This window comes from Theropithecus gelada, chromosome 15 (genome assembly GCF_003255815.1).
Source record: "Theropithecus gelada isolate Dixy chromosome 15, Tgel_1.0, whole genome shotgun sequence".
NCBI lineage: Eukaryota > Metazoa > Chordata > Mammalia > Primates > Cercopithecidae > Theropithecus > Theropithecus gelada.
The window spans coordinates 95,001,542-95,017,976 of record NC_037683.1 but is presented as its reverse complement, the minus strand read 5'-3'; the positions used below and the strand labels follow the sequence as shown (position 1 = coordinate 95,017,976).

At 43.3% G+C, this 16,435-nt stretch overlaps 1 protein-coding gene across 17 annotated transcripts in view; it reads left to right on the top strand.

Annotated features, from left to right (window-relative positions):
• TLE1 (transducin like enhancer of split 1) overlaps positions 1-8,625 on the top strand; it is a 106,851-nt gene extending 98,226 nt beyond the window's left edge. For all 17 annotated transcript variants that reach the window (XM_025359199.1, XM_025359195.1, XM_025359194.1 and 14 more), the window contains 5 exons: positions 1,243-1,490; positions 4,475-4,622; positions 6,698-6,848; positions 7,782-7,858; positions 8,001-8,625. In XM_025359199.1, the coding sequence (XP_025214984.1) occupies positions 1,243-1,490; positions 4,475-4,622; positions 6,698-6,848; positions 7,782-7,858; positions 8,001-8,108 (732 nt within the window). In that variant the 3' untranslated portion in view covers positions 8,109-8,625. The remainder of the gene's footprint in view (positions 1-1,242; positions 1,491-4,474; positions 4,623-6,697; positions 6,849-7,781; positions 7,859-8,000) is intronic.
• Positions 8,626-16,435: the final 7,810 nt, after the last annotated feature.

The following is a 16,435-nucleotide window of genomic DNA, read 5'->3' as shown; positions in this document are numbered from 1 at the left end:
CAGGGTAAGGTCTGTGTTTTTAAGGGAGACCTGAGAGAGCTGGTTAGGTTTTATGACCTTCACTTCAGGAAAGGGTTAAAGGCTGTCACTGCAAAGACTGGGGGCAGCCATCAACAAAATAGAGCGGTGAGAATGCTTTCCCAGAGTACCTAAGCCATGTCTGCTCAGAGCCTGAGAATACCATTTTGCATTTTTCAGGGACATAAAACATGTTGGGACATGTTCCAGTCTCTAAACCGTAACCCCAGGATTTACAGAGCACATACCACTGGCCTTAGGCAGACTCCGAACTGCCCTGCCCTGCCATGCCCTGGCATGGGGTCTGCCTGCACTCTGCGGTTGCAGATGGTGCCGTGTACCACTGCCTGCCTGGAAAATTGTAAAGATTCCGGAGAGAGTGTTTCCAGAAAGCTGAGTGGCAGTGTTTTTGAAACACAGACTTGTGTTTAGAGTAGTTATTAGTGCCTTTTTAAAAAAAACAAATAACTTCAAAATGTCTTCATTCATGAAACTTGTATTTAAATATGGCCCAGCATTCTATAGTAGTGGGAATATCCTTTGTTGAAGTCACGTGTTTAAAGTTTCTTTAATCTTTGAAACACAGTCCATCGTGAAAAACACTTAAGCAAACTTTAGCCATATCTGCATCTTTCAGGGGTTGATCATATGAGGGCCCCCCACCCCCACCCCCTTCATATGTGTTGGTTTTGATGGCAAGGTGCCTGCTTTTATCAGGTTCTTTGGCCTTTGCATTGAGGGGCTTAAATATAATAGCAGCCACATGACAACTTGAGAAAGCAGCTCTGGTAAATTATTAGCAAGAATCCCTCTGACTAATGAAGTAATGTGCTCAGCATAACGAAGACCAAAACATAGACGGGGGCCTGCAGTGTCCAAGCAGTAAATGATGCAGGGTGATGAGGCAGATGTATAAACGAGCTTGGAAAAGTGGTTTCTTCTCAGGGAACTGTGTGTACACCTGTATCTCATACCTAGATAGTTTCAGCTCTGTGATGCAGGACACCAGAAACAGTTATCTAAGCTCCTGTGAATTTGTTTTTTTTACTGTTTTGAAGGAGACAGTTGTGCTTGGACCCCAATCTTGACTAGAGATCTCTTGCTCTGTTAGAGTGTCCGTGAAACGCCACTCTTTAATTCAAAAAACCAAGACGGCCATTAGAGAACATGGTGCTATGATTGCTCGGTAATTCATTATAGCAATGAATTATGTTTATTTTACAGAACAGAGACAATTATATCCGTTCCTGTAAATTGCTACCTGATGGCTGCACTCTCATAGTGGGAGGGGAAGCCAGTACTTTGTCCATTTGGGACCTGGCGGCTCCAACCCCACGCATCAAGGCGGAGCTGACGTCCTCGGCCCCTGCCTGCTACGCCCTGGCCATCAGCCCCGATTCCAAGGTCTGCTTCTCATGCTGCAGCGACGGCAACATCGCTGTGTGGGATCTGCACAACCAGACACTAGTGAGGTGAGCAAAGATGGTCGTCTAAGGAGGGGTTCCCTTCTTGAGCAGCTGGGCCTATCACCTCTGCTTCTCTCTGGCTGCCCACAGCCTGCACAGTAAGAGCCTCTTGAATGCCAGGCATGGGGTTAGATGATGGGGGAACAAAGACAACCGTGTTGCTGCCTTTGGGGGGCTTACAGTCTTGCTACCATGCCTGGGGTCACCGAGACGTTCTATCTCCTTATAGATAGTCTGTATATCCTATAGTCTGTATGTCAGCCCGCATACAGACTCCAAACTTGTTCAAAAAATATTTCTGGCTTTTGCCAAGGGGTGGCCTAATGTGAATTACACGGCAGCACAAAGGGCCCTTGCTACTAGATGTTTTGGGCTTTGGCTAGAACTTGGTGCAGACAAGAGCCAACTGATAAAAGATAACAGAAAATCAACAAGGAGACATGAGAAGAGCAGATTCCATGAATTTCACCCACAAAATGGTTTTAAAGTATCTCAATAATGAAATAGGAGACCTGCCCAGGGGTGGTTCCACTCAGGAGCCCGCAGGGTTTTGCCTCGCGTCCTGGCATTGGCCCTGTCCCCTTAGCAGCAGCTGCAGTTCTGGTACCCTTGTGTCTCTCCTCAGCTCCCCCACCAAATGCCCCCTTCAGAAGTCAGTGCTCACACCAGAACTGTTCTCAAAAAGTCTTTTTAAAGTAAGCACGAATGAAACATGAAAGGTAAAATGAAGCACGTGTTTTACTCTTGTTTCATCTTCACTGGGAAGCCGTCCCTGCGGATGGTGCAGTTTGGGGTCCATGGCTTGTTTGGTAAGTCCCCTCTTGTGCTGCACAGAGAAGGCACGGGCTCCAGAAATCATCATGACAGCTCACTCTCTTCAAACCTCCGCTGTAGAAATCCATTAAGTGTCACTGAGCTGGGCCCGGTCCCTGTGTGTGGGCGACAGTGCGGCAGTTATTTTCCTCTTCCGTTTGCTGAGTAGTGTAGGTGAGCAAAATGGAATAATGGAGCCAGAGCCGAACGCCCTCTCAACCTTTTATCCTAGCAAAGTGACTTGTTTTTTCTTTTTTTAAAACTCCATAAGTAGCACTTTCAAAATATCAATTCCAAGCACTTTTCAAATATTCCTCCACTTAGTCCTCATGACACTGTCCTGCTATTTGCCCCATTTTATAGATGAAGTGCCTGAGGCTCAGAGAGGGTGAGTTACTGGCTTCAGGTTGCACAGTCGGATGTGGTGGAGTCAAGCTGGGGCCCAGGCATTCTGCTGTCTTCTCTGTGCTGTGATCCCTTGCTCCGTGCCGGCTCCTGGGGAGTAAATACCTGTTGGATAGGATGGGGTAGCATCTTACAAATCTTTCTCTGGACCGCCCACAGGTAGCTAGTGGCTGCCGCCTGTAACAGGGCCATGCACAGCCTATTGCATGTCTTTGTATCCATCGTAACCCAGCACATTCTGAACAGTCATAGGATGTGCCTGAGAGTCATGCTGAAGTATATGGATGGAGGGAGGGCAGCGGGACGGGGGGCAGCCGTCAGGTACTGTATGTCAGCAGAGGAAGGTGTTTTCAGTCAATGAGGAACAGCGTTTAATGAGTTAGAAAGGCCCAAAGAAGTCAGAGGGTCAAGAGATCACTGGATTTCCAGAGCGGTTTGAAGGGAAGAAAAGCAACACTTTCAGCAAGAGACGCAGCGACTGCTCCAGGCCTGGGTGTTCTGTGGGGATGTCTGGGAAGCGAGCAGAAACACTTGAGGTCCCCCTGCACGGCCGCAGTAGAGGAGAGAGGACCCAGCCTGGATCCTAAAGTGCAGAAGTTGGGAATGGCTTGCAGAGAAAAGATGTTTAAAGTGATGGTTCACATCTTGGCTTAGAATTTAGGACAGTAGTAGTGCTTTTTCCTTCCCTTGCACTCTTTAAAATCCAAGCTCAGGTTAAAAGTTTGGAGCTCTATGGGAATGATAAGGTGTGGGGATCCTGGAGGAAGGAGCAGCGTGGACACTTTCCTCTCGGGGTTGAAATTCCCACACAGTTCTTTACTGGATCCCGCCTGGTTCCGAGGGTAGGTCTAGACTTTGTCCACCTTTTCTGGCTGCTCCCCCACCAGCTCCCTCTCAGCATGCAGAACTGAGTCCAGGACGGTCGCCATCCCTGCTGGGGCTTACACTGACCTCCCCCCAGCCGCTCTGCTCATTGCCTTGCACAGCATCTGTGCTCAGCAGATCCCTGTTGGCTGATTGTTTCTGGTGGCGATTTTTGAATGAAGCACAAGGTTCTGCTTTAAAGAACAGCCTTGTGCTCAGCTTGGAGGCAGAGTCTTTCTGAGGTGCCCATGGCAATTACCTCTGTCTCTGCCCAATGCCTCTGAGGTCAGGAGGCTGGTGTGCGTGACCCTTTGTCTCTGGGAGTCCAGATTTCCTAATGCAGGGCTCTTTCTAACACAGAAAGCAAGGTTGAGTAAATACATGAGCTCATGCTCTGTTGGCACGTAGAGCATTGCTGTGTTGATCCACTCATGGAAACAGCAATGCTTCTGTCCACTCTGTGCTTGGAACGTCCCCATTTCTTTTTCTCATGGATTCAGGCCTGCACCATTCAAGAACAGACCTTTATCTTTCCATAAGGAATACAGTTGGGATTTTGTGTGTTTGTCTTTTATTTTCTATTTAACAATTCAACACTTTACCAGAGCTGGCAAGAATTGTACCTCGCAGACGGATTTGTCAGAGCAGTGTATTTGACTTCTGGGTAGTGACCTGCAGTGGCATATTCCATTTCTTTAGCACTTGGATCATGAAAAAAAAAGGAAAGACAATCAGCAGGTGCTGTGTCCCCTCCTCCTCGGGGGAAGGTTAGTTTGATCTTGCACATCAGCAGACACTGGCGGGATGACACACACACATGCACACACAGGGTCCAAAACTAACAACACAACAGTGTTTACCTTGAGCTCTGGCAGGAAATCATTATTCAATCTGGTTTGTTTTATCAGGCAATTCCAGGGCCACACAGACGGAGCCAGCTGTATTGACATTTCTAATGATGGCACCAAGCTCTGGACGGGTGGTTTGGACAACACGGTCAGGTCCTGGGACCTGCGCGAAGGGCGGCAGCTGCAGCAGCACGACTTCACTTCCCAGGTGACTGAGTGGCTTCCGCTTGCCCCAGAGTCTGGGAAGTGCTGGGGTGTGTCTTCCTCCTCACACCCTCCGCCCTTACCCTAGGATGTTAGTGGCTGGACAAACAGATCAGGGCCGAATTTGAGATAACTAATTTAAAAGCAACGACCACCACCTCCTCCTTCACGACCCTCCCCCCTACCTTCCCCAAAACTCCTAGAGTGGTTTTTAGAATCCTGTAGGTTAAGGGGTGTTCGCTGTTATATTTATATATGAATTTGTTTAAGGGATTTGTATGGTGAGGAATATATAGTTTTCCTTCAGCAGTGTTTGATCGGTGGCACATATTCTCACCATCTAATGTAGGAGTAGGAGATGATTTTTTTGATTCCCAAATAAATAGAGCTTGAGAAATCTGCAGAATGTCACTAGGAGTGGAGAGAAGTCACAGCCCCTCTGAAAGTTCATTTATTTCCCCTGCACCAGAGAGCTTAAAAAAATGCAGAAATACCTCAGTGATACGCATTTGATTCCTCATCCTTTAAAAAATGAACTCATGGCTGACTAGATTTGCAGACTTTTGAAATAATATATAAATGGCAGCTTTGTAGATTGTGAGAAGTATTTTGATGTCCAGTGTCTGAGTGTAGACTTGTTTTGGAAAAAACAGTGGTTGCCATTTTAAATGCTTTCTGGTGGTAGAATTGTTGCTTTGATCATGACTTGGCAATTTTTTTTTTTTTTACCTTGTTTTGTAATAAAAATAATTCTACTCAGAAAACTAGGACAGAAACAGAAAACAAGCATATATACTTCTAAATTTCATATTCCGGTTAACATTTTGTTGAGTTTCTTAGAGTCTTGCTGTTTTCCCTCTTTCCTAACATAAGTAGGATACAATTTTTGGTCTGCCTTTTTTGGTTTTTTTTAAACTTCTTAGAGAAATTCTCAAATACATATGAGTACAGCAAACGTCCAAGCAGTTATGAGAGTACAGAGAATTGTACAATAAGCGCCACATGCCCATCGCTCAGCTTTAAGTTATTTGGCCGTGTGATAACTCTCGTCCCCATCCCCAAACACTGGATTATTTTAAAGTAAATTCCAGACAGCATATCATTTTATCCATAAGCACAGTCATGCACCATGTAACCTTTTGGCCAAGGACAGACCTCATATGTGACAGTGATCCCTTAAGATTATAATACCATATTTTTCTGTACCTTTTTAATGTTTAGATATATCTGAGTGTACAAATACTTCCCATTATGCTACACTTGCCTGCAGTACTCAGTACAGTAGCATGCTGTGCAGGCTTGTAGCCTACGAGTGATAGGCTCCCCCATCTAGGTGTGTGTAACTGCACTCTGTGAAGTTCACACAATAAAGTAACCTAATGAGGCCAGGCGCAGTGGCTCACGCCTATAATCCCAATACTTTGGGAGGCCGAGGCGGATGGATCACGAGGTCAGGAGATCGAGACCATCCTGGCTAACATGGTAAAACTCCGTCTCTACTAAAAATACAAAAATTAGCCAGGCGTGGTGGCTCATGCCTGGAGTCCCAGCTAGTCAGGAGGCTGAGGCAGGAGAATCACTTGAACCCAGGAGGCAGGGGTTGCAGTGAGCTGAGCTCGTGCCACTGCACTCTGGCCTGGGCGATAGAGCAAAACTCCATCTCGAAAAAAATAAAAAAATAAAAATATAAAAATAAATAAATAAAAAATAAAATAAAGTCACCTAATGACACATTTCTCAGAACACATCTGCCTCGATAGGTGATATATGATTGTATTTCAGTTACTGTCTCGAAAAGGTAAGGCCTCCTTTAAAATGTACACGTGAATGCCATTATTATTAGGAATCATTTCTTAATTTTATCCCAAAGGACAGAGGGGTTCAAATGTTTCCAGTTTCCTAAAGGTTTTGACACTTGGTTCATCTGCGTTAGATCACTTGCCCTGTGGCCCTCCCCATAGTCTGGACTCGGATGATTACCTCCGCCTATTCTTGCTCTTTCCCCCGCTTTCACATTGCGTCTTCCCTTCCTAAGTGTATCAGGCGGAATCATGAGTGAGCCTGTCCTGCTCCTTGCAGATCTTCTCCCTGGGCTACTGCCCCACTGGGGAGTGGCTGGCAGTGGGCATGGAGAGCAGCAACGTGGAGGTGCTGCACGTGAACAAGCCTGACAAGTACCAGTTGCACCTGCACGAGAGCTGCGTGCTGTCCCTGAAATTTGCTTACTGTGGTGAGTTCAGCCGAAAGGAAACTGGCGGTCGTTGATGGCCCAAATGGAAAATGCTTCTTAAAAAAATATGGTAGAGATCATATCTGGAAACAGTGTTGTTCTTTGAGCAGCTGGATGCAATAATTCCATTGTTTTAATATGCCCTTCAGAGCACAGCAATGTCTGTTTCAGTTTGTTTTGCTAATTTGAGAAAAGTCAGCAGGCAATGTGATTGCCTAATACAAGGTTTGGACACAGGTTTGTTTCAGTGGGGGTTGGGAGACGACAATGAGTTTCCACTCTGTAGAGGGGTGGGTGGGAATTTACTGAAGAATGGGGCAGGGGCAGTGGAAGTCATGAGCTGTCCGTGATGAGGAATCCAGGGTCAGAGAAGCGGGTATTTAGGTGTACCCGGACACTTAGTTACACTCTACAGTGAGGTTGAAGAGGGAAGAAGTTCATGTGGAGACCCTTCTTGTGCACTGCAGATGGGCAGATACCTGTTCACAGGATGCAGAGGTGGACGGACGGACGGACGGATGAGTGCCTGTCACTTATTGAGCATTTTTCTTCGTGCTATATGATGTGACTGGCATTTTACTTAAGTTAGATGTTTAATCCTGTCTAGTCCCATTTTATCATGGGAAGACTGACTAAAATAGAAGACCTTCTTCATTGGTTCTATATTTGAGGGTTACCGTGTGTTGGATACGATGCTACTAGTCCTGTATCCAGTGACTAAGGAGGCTGACACCTCTTAAATTATACCCAAGATCACACTGATAAATCACTGAGGAGCCCAGATTTAAACAACTGTTCATGTCATGGACCAGTCCCTTAGGGCATGATAGTTCATACATTAAATATGTTCTTAGTTTGATTAAGTCCAAGTTGCTAATTGTATAGTAGGAATTTTAATCTTGTGAAAACGAGATATTCCTTTGCTAATTCTAGGTAAATGGTTTGTGAGTACTGGAAAAGATAACCTCCTCAATGCTTGGCGGACCCCCTATGGAGCCAGCATATTCCAGGTGAGTAAGTGCTCCTCACCTAGATCCACAATTTCACCACAGTGTTGCCTTTGAAACCAGGAGTGAAGGTGCCTCAGAGGGAGCGGGGCCTCTGAGTACCGTTGTTCCACATTAAACACGTGTTCATTGTTTTCTCTTCCAGTCCAAAGAGTCCTCGTCAGTGCTTAGCTGTGACATCTCTGTGGATGATAAGTACATAGTCACTGGCTCAGGGGACAAGAAGGCTACAGTCTATGAAGTCATCTACTGAAAACATTATGTGGTTTAACGTTGATAGTTGAATTGGGCCAAAATGTTTCGAATTTGTAGAAATAGAAAAGTTGTAACTTTAAAAGAGAAAAAAAAAATACAAACACCTGTTTCCAAACCTTGACACGAAACTACTTTGAGTCTACAAAGAGGAGGCGACAAGTCCATCAGCAGAAAGTCACCTGTCTACATAGACCAAATGGAGCACCAAGGCCAAGCAGACAGAGGGGCCATGGGTTGTAGGATTGAGGAACGGAATCGGCCGACTCACGTGACAGCCCATTCTTTCTTTCTGGGTGATCTGGGGATCACGCCTTGCCCAAGTGTGAGATTACCTTTCCTGTTCCTTGCAGTTCACCTCACTTTCCGTCCTTTGTAGAGCAGTGGTGTCTCCAATGAACTTGTTTCCTGGTTTTGCATCTTGTGAAATGTTTTTTTGTATTTTTGTTGAAGGTTAAACATTTGTATAAATTGTAAATATATTTGGTTTATTACAGTAAAGGCTTTAGTACCAATAAGTGGTTTTCCTTTTCTTTCTTTATTGTTTTTTATTACAGCTTTGGGATCATCAATGTGGGTTTTGTAAGCAAAGATTATACATTTGTAGAGGAAGTTTTGAATTGCACTGCTTATTTTATAAATATATTTGGTGGTAGGCTCCCGTTGCATTAGAACCTAATCCTTCACAAGCTTGAGTTACTGGGAGCTCAAGACTAGGAACTGTGAGTCATTGAAGGTTTACTAATGACAGTTTTCTTTAGGAAGGTAAAATTACTTCATCAAGATTTGTTCTTTTGTTGTGATACTGTTGTGATTCAAGGTCACAAATTAAAACTCTGCTTTTTTCTGGTGATTCATTGGAAGGCAAAATATTCCTTTTTCTAGGAAGGCCCAATCTTTTCTTTCTTCTCCCTTTCTCTTTTTCTTTCTTTTGTTCTCTCCCTCTCTTTTTTTGTTTAAAGATTTGGGTTCACACTCTGTTACCCAGGTTGGAGTGCATGATCACATCTCACTGCAGCCTTGAGCTCCTGGGCTTAAGCAATCCTCCCACTTTAGCCTCCTGAATAGCCAGGCTAATTTTTTTTTTTTTTTTTTTTTTTAATTTTCATTTTTTGTAGAGGCAGAGTCTCACTTTGTTGCCCAGGCTGGTCTCGACCTCCTGACCTCAAGTGATCCTCCTGCCTTGGTCTCCCAAAGTGCTAGGGTTAAAGGCGTGACCAACTACACGCCGGCCCCAATAGTTTCAAATCTGTATTCTCTCTCTTCACAAGCTTCACTTGGGTTTTGTGTTATGATCGATGATACATAGAAAGCTGCAGAGTTCATTTACCTGTAAAACGTGGAAAGCCAGCTGGTTTTGGCTTCATTAGTACTTATTTGGTCTATTATACTAATTTAGTTAAGCCAACCATACCCAGCACTTCTCCCCATTCTTCTCATTAAGGCCCTCCCTGTAGCTCTAGCCATTATTATCTCTCATTAGTCTTTGGTCTTTATCTTTGTGGACATGCTTTTACTAATTTGATGAGATGAAATCTGTAACCCTGGGCTTTTAATAAGTTACCATCCATGTTTCCTCCTGGAAAAGCTACACGGCTCATTTTTTATATACTATTATTTTCTATTATTTTATAAAATAATAGCTAATAATTTTAAGGCAGCGTTCCTGGCTGTTTAAAAATAGCACCTAAGGAATTTTTAATGTTCTTGTTTTCTTATGATCCAGCGAGTTGTTGGCAGTTTGTCTTAATATTTTCCATTTGTTACCAAGACCTTGTTCTTTATATATTCAAACACATTACTTTGTTTGCTTTTTGCCAAAAAAAAAAATGTTTATGTACTGAGTTAAATATTTTCACTTCTCATTAAGTGCATGGCAAACCCCCAATTATTGAAGCTGATGTTGCTATCATCCCTTCCTAGTATAACAAAATAGGTTTCTATCTGACGGACTCAGATGACTTGTTAATGGAGTGTTTATCTTTTCTGTTCTCTCTCCCTCCCCACCTTACTTTCCTATTTTCTCTAATACCAACAATGAAGTAGCTTAAAGACCATAAGAGTTTGTCTCCCTCCCACCTGTGACCCAGGGACCCAGGCCACAATGCGGCTGTGCACCTGTAAGGCCTCTCTAGTTGCCACCACTTCCAGCCAGCGGCTGGGAAAGGGCAGAAGTCCAGGGAAAGGGATGTGCTTTTAAGCAGGTGACTAGAATTTCTTCCATCACTTTTATCTGCCAGTCCATCGGCAGGGAGTTTGTCACCTGGTGGCCACAAGGGAGACTGGAAATGCGATGTCTTGCTTTGCAGCCATATGCCTGTGGAAAAGGGGGATGCATGTGTGTGGCTTAAAGAGATACTCCTGTTTTCTGTTAGTGGATTTTCTCCCTTCATTTTCCCTCATACTTTATAGTTCCCAAACTTCTGACATTCTTTCTGTAATGGGATTTTTCTGAAACTTTATCAGCTCATAGATCGTCTTGAATCTGATGAAACCACTTCTCTTTGACTTTGGAAAAGACGCCGACTGTGTTGGTGGCAAGAGTCCTGGAGATGACTCGTGCAAGCCCAGCTGCAGAAGGGTTAGAGTCTTAGGAAAATTGCCAGGACAATTCAGTGTTTCCCACTTGGAAAATGGGAGCAGTAAAACTTGTGTCTACCTTTCAGGGTCTGGAGGATGGCGGTAGGTATGAGAACAGGGTTGTGAGTGGCGACTGTCTCACAAATGCGAGTACAAGTGGGAGAGCAATTTCTTCCTACGCTGTGACCGTAGGAGTCACCACTCCTGTCCCTCAGGAGATTGTAATCATGTGATTGTTGAGACCCAGTAAGCCAAATATTTATATACCTTTTGCCCTGAATATGGGTTACAGAGTAAGTTTCAACAAATTCAGATTCTTCGGTCACCATGTGCCAAGAGCTATGTGGCAGTTTCGCATAGAAAAATGTCAGAAGGTGGTTATCATTATCCTCATATAACCAAGGGTCAGGGAAGCTGTGTCCCCATGGCCTCACAGGGCAGACCAAATGCAGGTTCTGCCATGAGCCTTGTCTGTGTTCTTTCACATTTCGTAGAGTGGGCTGTGATTTTTTTTTTTTTTTTTTTTTTTTTTTGAGACGAAGTCTTGCTGTGTTGCCCAGGCTGGAGTGCAGTGGTGTGATCTTGGCTCACTGCTGCCTCCCGGGTTCACTCCATTCTCCTGCCTCAGCCTCCTGAGTAGCTGGGACTACAGGTGCCCACTGCCACGCCTGGCTAATTTTTTTGTATTTTTTAGTAGAGACAGGGTTTCACGGTGTTAGCCAGGATGGTCTCTATCTCCTGACCTCGTGATCCGCCCGCCTCGGCCTCCCAAAGTGCTGGGATTACAAGTGTGAGCCACCGCGCCCGGCTGAGTGGGCTGTGACTTTTGTTTTCCCCCCTAGTTCTCCAAATTCCCTCCTCATTTCATTTTAAAGATTTATAATTTGCACGGTTCCCTTAAGTAGAACTCCTATGTAATATTAGGTGTATAGATATGTTTGTGTTCACTAATTTATAACCTAATTTGTACAAATATTTGTTTTCCTCATTCTTTACCAACAAATCATATGTATTTAATCTTGGTTTTTAAAATCACTCACAGTCTTTACTCATACCTTGCATGTACGTTTCTACCATGTGACTCTTCTATGGAATTGGCTTGAAAAATCAAAATCCTAGTGAGATTGGTTTTGTAATACTTTTTTCATAGCTAGATGTTTCTAGCACCTATTTTATAATAAGGACAAAATATTGCCTCAATATAATTACCACTTATTAAGTTTCTGTTATTTGTGAGGTGGTAGGGTAGGGGTTTGACATAAATTCTAATTTTTGTGGTGGCTGATGGATGGGATTTTGATGGACCACCTCTTTTAAGATATGACTGCAAAATAGCAGCTGCCCCAAAGCTGAGAACCTTCACATGGGGAGTTTTATTTTTATTATATTTTTTGTAGAGGTGGGGTTTCACCATGTTGGCCAGGCTGGTCTTGAACTCCTGACCAAGGTAATCTGCCTCCCTTGGCCTCCCAAAGTGCTGGGATTTCAGGAGTGAGCCACCATGCCCAGCCCATATGGGGATTTTTTTGATTGCACTTTTGCTAATAGTTTTGACTTTACCCAGATTTTCCAACAGATCAGAGAAAGGTATCAGATTCTTAATTTCAGCATGTTGTTTAATTCCATCAAGAGACTGCTGCCTCTGTCACCATGGCGAGGAAGTTGAGTGGTGACATTTCATACTCTCTGCTTGGGTGTGTGGATTGTTTACTTCTCAAGGATGTCCGCTCTTCACGTGGCAGTGACATCATCAAATCACCACACTTTCAGGCTTCCCTGAGCAAGATGAAGCTCATATAAGGGTCTTTTTCTAACCTGGGGAGTTTACTATCCAGATATCCAAAACTTTTTTGCCTGCATATTTTAAACCAGCACTTAATAAACAGTTAAATATTTTGTTCTTAATCAGGTTCACGTTTCTGGAGAAGTCGTCAAACGTTTGTCTGTATCAGCATCACTAGTTAAAATTCAGATTTCTGGACCCCGGTCTCAGAGTTTCTGATTCAGTAGGCCATGTTGGAACCCGAGAATTTGCATTTCTAAAGTGAGTTCCCAGGTGGTCCTGAGACTGCTGGACTGGGGACCACACTTTGAGAACTACTGATCTGGCATAATCTTTTGAACAGAGCCATCAATTTAATAAACTGTGAGAGCATATTAATAATTTCCTAAAGACTGGAGCCCTCGCAGTATTTGAGAGTTTGAGGCTGAAGATTAAAAGGAAGATGGCAATAAAGTGGAAGGCTTACTGTTTTGAAGTTGCTTGACATCTGTTCTTTGAGTTCTTTCTTGATTAGTATCTTTGCCCAAAACTAACTTTTGAAGCAGAGTACTGTAATAACCCTACAATAACTGAGCTCTTAAAAATGTTGCTTCTTGCTTAGACATAAATCAGTGTGAGTCTGCAAAGGTTTGGAAGACGTATTGCAAGGACCCAATGTGGAGGCCACAAGAATGTACATGGTGTTTAACTGGAGTGGTGATGCAGAGTTAGAAATCATTCCTTGAAAACTGGAATACATAACTGTGTAAAACAGTAAGCTGCTGACTTTACAGAGTGTTGTCCTTCAACATATATTAGATTCAGTCAACCATTTGACTTCAGCAGGGTGGTCACTGGGCTGGTGACTAAGATGGAGTTATTCCAAAGAGGGAAGCTGGGGAAGAATCTGCTGATGGTGATAGAGGGGATGTGGTGAGGCATGGCCCTAAGGAAACCAACAGGAATGATGGGCAGGCAGCTCTCAGCAGTCTTGGATGTGAATTACACTTTGGCATTGCTGACCCTTGGTTAGAACACCCAATGGTGCTATTCCAACAAGTGGAAGCACTATTGTATGCCAGGCAATGTGCCAAGGGCTTCCAGATGTTCTTGCATGTAATTACTGAACGTGCTCATATACATAATAAAAAACAGTCCGCTTTGTTTTTATTGATACTTTTAAGAAAATCAAAAAGTTCACACACCTGATTATCAATCTGGAAAAGAAGAAAATTAAAACCCACTGTAATTGTTTCACCTAGAAACTGTTCTGTTTTTTTTTTTTTTTTTTGAGAGAGTCTCGCTCTGTCGCCCAGGCTGGAGCGCAGTGGTGCGATCTCAACTCACTGCAAGCTCTGACTCCCAGGTTCATGCCATTCTCCTGCCTCAGTCTCCCTAGTCGCTGGGACTACAGGGGCCCGCCACCACGCCCGGCTAATTTTGTGTGTGTGTGTGTGTTTTTAGTAGAGACGGGGTTTCACTGTGTTAGCCAGGATGTTCTCCATCTCCTGACCTCGTGATCCGCCTGCCTCAGCCTCCCAAAGTGCGGGGATTACAGGTGCAAGCCACCGCGCCCGGCGGTTTTTTTTTTTTTTTTTTGTGACAAAGTCTTACTCTGTCTCCCAGGCTAGACTGCAGTGGCATGATCTAGGCTCACTGCAATCTCCGCCTCCCAGGTTCAAGTGATTCTCGTGCCTCAGCCTTTCCAGTAGCTGGGATTACAGGAGTGTGCCACCACACCCAGCTAATTTTTGTATTTTTAGTTGAGACGGGGTTTTGCTATATTGGCCGGGCTGATCTCAAACTCCTGACCTCAAGTGATCCACCCACCTTGGCCTCCCAAAGCACTGGGATTACAGGCGTGAGCCACCACGCCCGGCTGGAAGTACTCTTTTTGTATGCCAATCATGCCAAATATAATACAGATGATTAATAATGTGTTTGCTACTTACCAAAGGACAGGTAAGCACTTTGTGTTATCTCACTGAACCTTCACAAAAGCCCAGTGAGGTCGTTACTGGATTCATGCTTATTTAACAGATGAGGAAACCAAGGCACAGAGATTAACTTGGTTGAGATCACACAGCAGATTGTGGCATCACATTTTAACTCAGATGTTCAGACTCCAAAGTTTAAATTCTGTTCTACCATCTTGTCCATGAGGTTTTATAACCTGCTTCTCACTTTTTTTTTTAATTACTTAAAATTTACAGTGTTGGGTATATTATAATTTGCCCATTTCTTATTTGTTAGGTATGTAGGCCATTTTAAACATAAAGATACTATAATCCTTATAAAGAAAATGTTCATATTTAATTTTCTGTCTTGATTTCTGCTCCTTTCCTTGGGATTAATCCTAAGAAGTTGAATTACCACATCAAAAGATAAGATATTTCAGATCTTTGTTATTATAAACTGCCAAATTGCTTTCCAGAAATATTGGGCTTGTGTATACTGTCTCTAGCAAAGCATGGCAATGGCTGCTTTTCTCAGGTCAACCTCATTAATGTTCTTACTCTAAGAAAGTATTTCCTAACGATAGGCAATAAATATCTCATGTTCCCATCTAGTTTTGTTCTAGCTTCCATTCGTTATTTTCTAAAGGATCCTGAAGTCAGTTCATAGGCTGTCTAACACCATCCTTAAGAACAGTGGATGTCTGTCCTGTTAACAATTCCTAGAAAAGCTTTCATAGACTCTTGATAGCTTCTTTTAGACAATGTGAATGCCTAGTTTTCTTGATCGGTTTCTATCGTATATACTTGTGTGTTCTATTTTCAATATTAAGAATCTATAGTTTTCCAGGATCATGATAATTATTTTTCATTGTTACCATTTGCTTGCTGCAAAGGGGTAATTTAGAAACCCCCATGATGATAAACCTTAATAAGTTAAGAGCAGGGATCTATAACCTACTCCTGTATTATTATTATTTAGAAAGATCTTCTGTAGTTGTCTGAGTAATATGCCATGGGCACTGTGGTGTGTTAAGAAGGACACTGCATTTGTGATCAACTCCAGACCAGGCACAGATGGCAGGCGTAGTTACCTTTTTTGTATATCCTTAAGCGACTTCCTCAGCCCTTCTCAGGATCTTCAGCTGCAAGATTGGAATAAAAGTGTATACCTCACAGAGCTGTTAACAGAATTAAACAAGGTACTGCATTTTGAGAATTTAACATGGGGGCTAGTCATGCATTTCCTTGAGAAGTTGCCACGTTGGGCCCAGTTTGGCTGGCCACTGGACCTCCCCAGCTGGTTGTTACTTGGGACTGCCTTGAGTGGTGAATAAATGGGTAGACTTCAACAAAAGCTTGTACAAAGTGTAACTAACACAGTCAGCAACTCTTGTTTAGTTTGTTTAAGGGCATGGGTGGTGACTGGGAAGTCAGGCCTCGATACCCAGGACCTTCTGAACTGGTGTCTTTTCCTGGAAAAAACCAAATTCAAATGTTACCTTCGGAAAAGGTGATGTTTGAAGAAACTTGTAATGCTTTGCAGCATGCCTGGATTGTAGGGCTACAGCCCATTTGTGTGAGTCCTGATATGATCAACTTATGTTTGCCCAATCTGTGGATAGCTTCTCTCAACTCTAAAAAAAGATGCTGATGGTGTCATTAAATGGGTTACCTAGTAAGTTACTAGGTTTTGAGAGTATCCCTCATTATCCTAGAACAGTGATTGTTCAGACCATTTTCCATAGAAAGAAAATGCATGTTTCAATACCCCTTAAAGTATAAGTGGCATTTATCTCTTGCAATTTAAAGGCTATACTTACTTATATTAATTTCCCTCAAAATGAGTGAGCTCTATTAAGGCTTGCACAGTTTCCATCTGTTGTATGTTCCTGTTAATTGTTAGGTTTTCAGCAGTTTCTTGATGTAAGTGGTCATTTCCTTTGCTGTGAATAGGATATGCTACTATTTATCCTGTTTTCCTTACGCTAAGTCTAGTTAGAGAAGTAACCAGTGTAATGACCCACCTTA